The sequence below is a fragment of the Macrobrachium rosenbergii genome, chromosome 56 (assembly GCF_040412425.1).
Source record: "Macrobrachium rosenbergii isolate ZJJX-2024 chromosome 56, ASM4041242v1, whole genome shotgun sequence".
NCBI classification, from domain to species: domain Eukaryota; kingdom Metazoa; phylum Arthropoda; class Malacostraca; order Decapoda; family Palaemonidae; genus Macrobrachium; species Macrobrachium rosenbergii.
In genome coordinates, this window is record NC_089796.1 from 29,238,042 (window position 1) to 29,246,065 (window position 8,024).

Genomic DNA, 8,024 nt, shown 5'->3' on the forward strand with positions numbered 1-8,024 from the left:
GTGATTTGAAAGAAGGCATCCACTTATACCTCTCTTGTGGCCGCGTGGGTTAATGCGTCCCCAGTCCTGACACGAAAATGGGATTATCAAAATTCCCCACGTTAAAAAAAAATTAGAAGTAAGAAGATATTAAAGGACGTTTGTAGCTTAATGTTTGTATATGAATCACGGTGATGTGATAAAACTTATATATATATATATATATATATATATATATTGTCTTTAGGAATGAGGTTGCTAGCCTAGCCTATGCGCCCTCTGAATCTCACTAAACGCTGGTAGGCAGAGGGAGTGAACCTGAGAGCTGCATTTGTATGTATGTGTATATGTAAGCAAACACAAGGTGGTACATCTACACTAGATATGCAACTCAGAAGATACAGTACAGTTTTTGGTTATCTATGTTTGTTTTAACATATTCTTAAAATACGTAAACTTAGGAAACTAAATGATTAAGCATTAATATGAGCCTGTTTTAAGGAAAGCGGCAAGAGAATTATAATGTTTAAAGGATTATACATATGTAAAATAGCCAATCTCACAAGAACCTAACTTACGGCAGTAGTGTAGGTTTTCATGATTTTCTTACTCTATTAACTCTGAAGATTTCATTTCATTTTTACAAGATATGCAGAGAAAGCATGTGCAGACAAGCATGTACAATAAAAAAATGTTTGTGAGAGTGATATATGAATTATATTGCTTATAATTAGGATATCATTCCGCCAAAAGGTCCTATTAAGAGGTAATGAGGGATTACTACAAAAAAAATTTAAGCATTATTTTCTACTAATGTTTTCCCAAAGAAACTTCCTTATTTGTGCTATGCAAACTATATAACATACAATTAGTTATTATCATGCAGGTCTTATGGTTATTCAATGGCTTCCTAGCTTGTTGTTTTATGGGCTTCCAAAAAGCCAGTATAGCAAATACGACACTGAGTAACATATTTCCGAAAATGCTTTAATAGGTCATCTCAGTGTCATCACTGTTTCATCATGAGAATATGTGTCCATACAGTAAGTCTATCTTCAGAGTTATGACCATCAATAGATCAGTTTCTGAAGGGGCAACTGAACGTTCAAGCAACCCTGCCTACTATATATTTTCCTGTAAACAAGAAACCCTTACCTGGAATTTTCAACTTGCGTCAGCGTCGTATTTGCCGAGGCGCTGGAAAATCCAAATAGTTCTAGAACTTCTGGCTCAGCCACGGAAGAATTCCCGTCCATTACGTAAATAAATGTCCCCAGCGATGCACAAGAAACAGCCACGATGGAAAGAGACATGATCAGACATCGGCGCCGTCCCAAACGATCTACGACTAGTATCAAAAGGGTGTTCCCGCAAAGGAGAACCAGGCCGAGCAAGATGGTCGTGTACTTCTCCTCCAAAGGTAGACCTAGGTCTTGCAGTAGCCGAGCAGCGTTCACCCTCAGGACCAGATTCCCGCTGAAGAACGTGATGAAAAACATGCCGCTCAGGAGACACATTGTCAGCAGGTGCCGCCTTTGGAAAAGGGCCCCATATCCCCGGATGTTGTCGCCGTTTTGGTTCTGCGCCTTCAGGTACTCCAGTTCCTTTTGGACATCGGTATTGGGTCCCCTCAGTCTCCGCAGCAGCTCGAGAGCCCTTTCCTCGCGGTTGGTGAAGGCCAGGAACGAAGGGCTTTCGTCAAGGGTCAGCGCAACGAGGCAGTGGGTGAAGAGCAAGCACAGGCACACGAGAGACATGTAGTACCAGGTGAGCACGCTACCCGCTGACACCATGAGGATGCTTCCCAGCTGCACCACCAGGAGCGAAATCATGCAAAAGGCGCCTCGGACGGACTCATCGGAGATTTCGGTGACGTAGGTGTTCACTGTTACGTAAGACATGGCAACCGACATCCCGTCCAAGAACCTGTGGAAAAAATTCGGATGCATGAAGTAATCATTTCAATTTATAGTCCTCCAATCTCTCTCTCTCTCTCTCTCTCTCTCTCTCTCTCTTTTCCATTTCCGACTACACCATTCCTTTAAATTTATCAACGTGAGTCTTCCTAGTCTCATAGCGTGTTGCTAAGGGCCCTGTATAATTCCTTTTATAAGTGAAATAACTATCCAGGAAAGGATGCAATAATACAGACTATATTCATCCATTTTCAAGACTGATTACATCTTCCATATGAGGCTGCCCAAAATTTATTATTATTATTATTATTATTATTATTATTATTATTATTATTATTATTATTATTATTATTAGGGAAGAGACCTTCCATGAGGGCAGTAGCATTGAAAACAGTGGCTGTTTCTTCTCTATTCTTTTTACAATCTCCTCTTCATCCGCATGTAATGTAGTTAATGTATCGGGTTACCTAAGGACATAGAAAGTTTTCCTGTTGTCTTATTTTGAAAAGAAAATTGTAAGAAGAATAGAGAAGACTGTATAAATTGAATGCCATTATTATTATTATTATTATTATTATTATTATTGACTACACATTCTCACCTTCCTGCGATGATCACGTAGATATTGCCAGCAAGTGCAGTAACTGCTGATCCGACCATAGCTGGCAAGGCTATCAGAATTAAGGACCATTTTCTCCCGACGAGACGAACACAATACCCGGCCGTTATGTACCCAGCCATGCCCCCCATCTCTGTGATGCTCGCTGAGGACGGAGATGATGTTAGAAGCCATTTCAGAGGTTAGAAATTATTCCAAAGGTTAGAAGTTATTTCAAAGGTTAGAAGTTATTTCAAAAGAAAGGTTAGAAGTTATTTCAAAGAAGAGGTTAGAAGTTATTTCAGAGGTTAGAAGTTGTTTCAAAGGTTAGAAGTTATTTCAAAGAAGAGGTTAGAAGTTATTTCAAAGGTTATTAGTTATTTCAAAGAAGAGGTTAGAAGTTATTTCAAAGGTTAGAAGTTACTTCAAAGAAGAGGTTAGAAGTTATTTCAAAGATTAGAAGTTATTTCAAAGATTAGAAATTATTTCAAAGAAGAGGTTAGAAGTTATTTCAAAGAAGAGGTTAGAAGTTATTTCAAAGAAGAGGTTAGAAGTTATTTCAAAGGTTAGAAGTTATTTTAAAGAAGAGGTTAGAAGTTATTTCAAAGAAGAGGTTAGAAGTTATTTAAAAGGTTAGAAGTTATTTCACAGGTTAGAAGTCAGTTATTTCAAAAAGTCAGAAGTTATTTCAAAGAAGAGGTGTGTGTAATGGGTTCGGCCACGATTTGTTGATTGATGTACTGGGTTCGACACGATTTCGTTAATTGATGTACTGGGTAGAACATGATGTCGTTTCAATAATTGATGTACTGGGTTCGTCACGAATTCGTTAATTGATGAGTGGGTTCGACGATTTTGTTAATTAATGTAATGGGTTCGACACGATTTGTTAATTATCAATGGGTTCGTTTGATTGATGAATTGATGTACTGGGTTCGACGATTTCGTTAATTCATGTACAGGAGTTTGACTTGATTCCTTAACTGTTTCTGGAGTTCGTACGATTTCATTAGATATGTACTGGGTTCGACATGATTTCGTGTTATGATGTACCGGGTTCCGACACGAGATTTCTTTAATTGATGAACTGGGTGGTTCGACACCTTGATTTAAGTTAATTGATGTGCCAGGTTCACACGATTTCGTTAATTGATGTTGCTAGAGTTCGACGATTCGTTAATTGATGTACCGGGTTGGAAACATGATTTGCGTTAACTGATATGCCGGGTTCGACGATTTAAGTTAACTGATATACCCCGGAGTTCGGTTCACGATTTGGATTAGACAGATATGCCGGGTTGACACGATTTTGGTGGTGATGCCCGTGATCGACACGATTTCGTTGAGTGATGTAATGGGATGAATGATTTCACGTAAATTGATGTAGTGGGTTCGACACGATTTCGATTGTAGTTGATGTAAAGGTTCGACACGATTTCTGTTGATGATCTTCAGTTGGCTACGATTTCGATAATCGATAATGTACTGGTTCGACACGATTTCGTTAATTGATGTACCGGGTTCGACATGATTTCGTTAATTGGTGTGCGGTTTCGACACGATTTGTTGATGATGTACCGGAGTTCGACGTTTGTTAATTGATGTACTGGGTTGACGATTTCGTTAATTGATGTACCGGGTTCGACACGATTTCGTTAATTGATGTACCGGGTTCGACACGAGTTCGTTAATTGATGTACTGGGTTCGACACGATTTCGTTGGTGATGCTTTTAGTTTCGACACGATTTCGTTAATTGATGTAATGGGTTCAGAGATGTACCGGGTTCGACACGATTTCGTTAATTGATGTAATGGGTTCGACACGATTTCGTTAAAATGATGTACTGGGTTCGACATGATTTCGTTAATTGATGTACCGAATCAACGCGGTTCGTTATTGTGATGTACCGAAGTTCGACACGATTTTCATTAATTGATGTACCGGATTCGACACGATTTCATTAATTGATGTAGTGGGTTCGACGTTTCCGTTAATTGATGTGAGTAGTTCAGCACGATTTCGTTAATTGATGTAATGGGTTCCGAAATGATTTCGTAAATTGATGTTGATGTAGTGGGTTCGACACCGTTCGTTAATTGATGTAATGGGTTCGAAATGATTTCGTAAATTGATGCGAACAGGTTCATCATGATTTCGTTAATTGATGTGATGGGTTCGAGCATGGTTCATCGATTGATATAGTGGGTTCGACATGATTTCGCCAAATTGAACCTGTGCTCAGGTTCGGCATGATTTTGTTAAATGATGTACCGGATTTGACTGATTTCATTAATAGCTGTACCGGCTTTGACACGATTTCATTCATTTGTTTACTAATTTCAGACACAATTCCTTTGTTTACTTGGTTTGGTTCGACTCCTTTCTTTTCTTTATCTACAAGCGTTGGACCTGTAATACTATCGGATTAGTTCCATTCAATTAACTGCCTTTGAGAGCTGTATGCACCTGGAATGGTGACAAATGATGATAATGGCGAGTTTTTATTCGTGTTTCAGATCTGGTTGCGCAGTGTCAACCGGGTTCCTTCTGACTCCAGAAGGAACGGAAGACTAAATTAAAATAGGAATAATTTTTTTATGACAGACACCTTGTATTTAGGTATGAAGATATTCGTGTTAAGCAACAGGAAAAATGAATTTGGAATAGTAGGACATGTATCCTGAAAGTTTTTCGATGTCATGGCTCAAGTTAAGACCTGATAGGGGTCTTTGTCTTGGAATGCAATATCTTAGCAGCTGATTCATCAGTTTAGTTATGAGATGTGCTTAACCTACAATTATTACATTACAGCATAGACGATTTGGGTAAGCTCTCAAGATTCTTTGGGACCAAATTATTTAGACTGAATTCTTTGTGTGTGACATTATTGTGTGTGAGAGAGAGAGAGAGAGAGGAGGAAAGAAATTAGACAACCTTTCATTAAGACCAATATAAGCTCCATCAAACCAACGATGTCATTTACCTCCGTTTCCCCAATATCTTCTGTTTCATTGACGCCTCAAATAGGTTTTCTTCGATTCTGTTAACTCACCGACCATTACCAGGCATTACAAAGGTTACATGGTCCTGTAAGGAAACTTGAAATGTTGGCGTCAGTGAGAACGCAAATGAAATGAGTTTATGGTGATAATGTGAAAGAATCGACGGTAGTAGATTAGAACTCAGATAACCTGTGATGAATGAATAGATTGAGAAGATGGAGGGCTTTGTAGCAAGCATGATGATAATATATTGGTTTAATTGAAGTTATGAAGATAGAGGAGAGGAAGGCCCTGAAAGGTTGGAATGATGGGTAAGAGAGGTTGGGAAAAGGAAGAGAATTGGTTTCTTGTAAGTTCAGATGTGCTAGATTACAGCTGAATGCTGCACTACATTCGAAGCTGGAGATAGGATTAAGAATGAAATACATCAGCTGATTAATAAAGTCATTGAAATGTCAAAAAGACCAATAACAAACTGGTCCAGGGGCTGATAAGCAGCATAGATAAATGAACGACATATTGCAAGAGAAATCATGGAAATAAAGCGTTAAGAAACGTAGACGAGAGAGGCTTGAGAAGGAGGAGTGCATTTAAGAAGACGCGAGAGGCTGGGAGAGGAAGAATAAAGAAAGGGAAGAAAGAAAAGAAAGAAGCAGCTAGAGGCTGATGAAAACAACCACACACAGACTATGACAAAGCTGATGAAGAAGCTGAAGAAGAAGAAAGAAGAAGAGAAGAAGAGAAGTCTGGACTCCTGGATTGGCAGGGACGTCAGGAACCTGTCATCTCGGAACCTAGAAACCGAGTGATGTATTCGGGGATTCCTAGAGGGTTTTGACCCTGCAGGGTCTTCCTCTTAGGCCTTCTGAACCGAAAACGACTCTGGGACACCAGATGCAGGTCTGAAATCGCCTCCATAACAAAGTGAAAGCCCAAGGCTCTTTACTTCGAACAATCCTGGAGTCAGGTAGGCAACGTCTTCTGGATACCTGGAAAAAATTTATTTTACATTTGAAAGACTGTTTTAAGTCTTGTATATGTTTATGACAATTTCTTGGTACTCTGGAGCAAGTGATGTGTGTTATTTTTGATAAACAGCCTTTCTATCAGACTACATATTATTGAACATTAATGTAAAGTATTTTTAAAGGATTTTAGAATCAAATCTATCCGTTATCGATAATCACATTCTTTTGATTCTTGAAGCCTCTATGACATCATCATGTTGACGAGCTTAATGATTCGGAATTCTGAGAGAAATTTCTTACCTCAGTCATTCCATTCTCCCTTAGACAGTGGGTTGGTAAATTACCTTAAATATTCATTTAAAAATCAATTAGCAATTGAATTAAGAAGGAAAGTTAATTTTTATTTAAGACATAAATAACATATCTTTTAAATACTGAAGTAGTGAAAACATCAATGGTAAGCGGAATTCTCATAAATTGCTTATAATATTCTCTAATCCGAGTTGTTAAAAGATATCATCAAACAAGTACTTACGTCAGCGCCGTGTGTCTTCAGAATATTTTCAATCTTCAAATTTAAATTATAATGGTTAATTATATTATACAACATTATTTGACTGTGTGTGCAAACCTTGTAGGCGCAGAGAGCGAAACCTCTGACGCTGCCTAGTTTCACACTAGGTAATCTACATAATCAACTAAACATATGCAAACCTTTAACATAAGGTCTACCCTTCCCAATAGTGGGTGGGTCATGGAAAAATTCCTTTTTTTATCATCTCTTTTTCACCAAATTATCTAATGTTGTTAACACTGTTGGTGTGATATTAATTGAAACAACTAAACCATTATTCATCCTCCAATTCACTTCCCTTTCCTTATATTATATGAGATCTCTTCCCCGTTCAAATGAACTTTCGAAATCTGCTTATTTTTCTTTAACCAACGAAACAAATGATTTGCTTTACAACAGTGATTAGCTGGAGATTATGTTATTATCTAATTCCTATAATATTCTTATTTCAAAGACAAAATTCTAAAGAAGATATGAAAATTGCTGCTATATGCGTTCTCCATTTTACTTACTGCCGCTACATGAATGAACAGATATATTGGTTAAGTGATCCAAAGTAGTTACAACCTTCCTTCCCTCTATGAGACTTGGATCTATATCCAAGATGGAGGCTGGGAATTTTATGGAGAATCGCATTATACCCTTTGCCGAATAATGTATTATACAGCTCTATTTTGACCTCTGCAACGAACAGGTATTTAGCCGACTATGGTGGGTTGTATGTATTGATGGAAATAGGAATGTAGGCATCACTCGTTCCAGAGGATTTGCTGGAACTCAGGAAATGTTTTTAAGGAAATTATATATATATATATATATATATATATATATATATGTGTGTGTCATTTATTATTTTACGTGTGTATATATATATATATATATATATATATATCTCTCTATATATATATATATATATATATATATATATTTTATATATATAGATATATATATATATATATATATATATATATATATACTATTTGCT

At 37.4% G+C, this 8,024-nt stretch overlaps 1 protein-coding gene across 1 annotated transcript; it reads right to left on the reverse strand.

The window, feature by feature from the left end:
• Nucleotides 1–686: 686 nt before the first annotated feature.
• Nucleotides 687–2,729, reverse strand: LOC136836068 (facilitated trehalose transporter Tret1-like). Its single transcript, XM_067099995.1, has 2 exons — nucleotides 2,497–2,729; nucleotides 687–1,905 (listed from the first exon to the last, which is right to left on the reverse strand). The coding sequence occupies exons 1-2, from the start codon at nucleotides 2,643–2,645 to the stop codon at nucleotides 1,131–1,133; spliced, it is 924 nt and encodes a 307-aa protein (XP_066956096.1). The 5' UTR covers nucleotides 2,646–2,729; the 3' UTR covers nucleotides 687–1,130.
• Nucleotides 2,730–8,024: the final 5,295 nt, after the last annotated feature.

Bases quoted from the DNA above. Each gene is read 5' to 3' on its own strand.
- LOC136836068 (XM_067099995.1), bottom strand. From the start codon at position 2,645: ATGGGGGGCATGGCTGGGTACATAACGGCCGGGTATTGTGTTCGTCTC. The intron at 1,906-2,496 runs GTGAGAATGTGT...TTTTTTCCACAG, and splicing joins TACGTGATCATCGCAGGAAG to GTTCTTGGACGGGATGTCGG.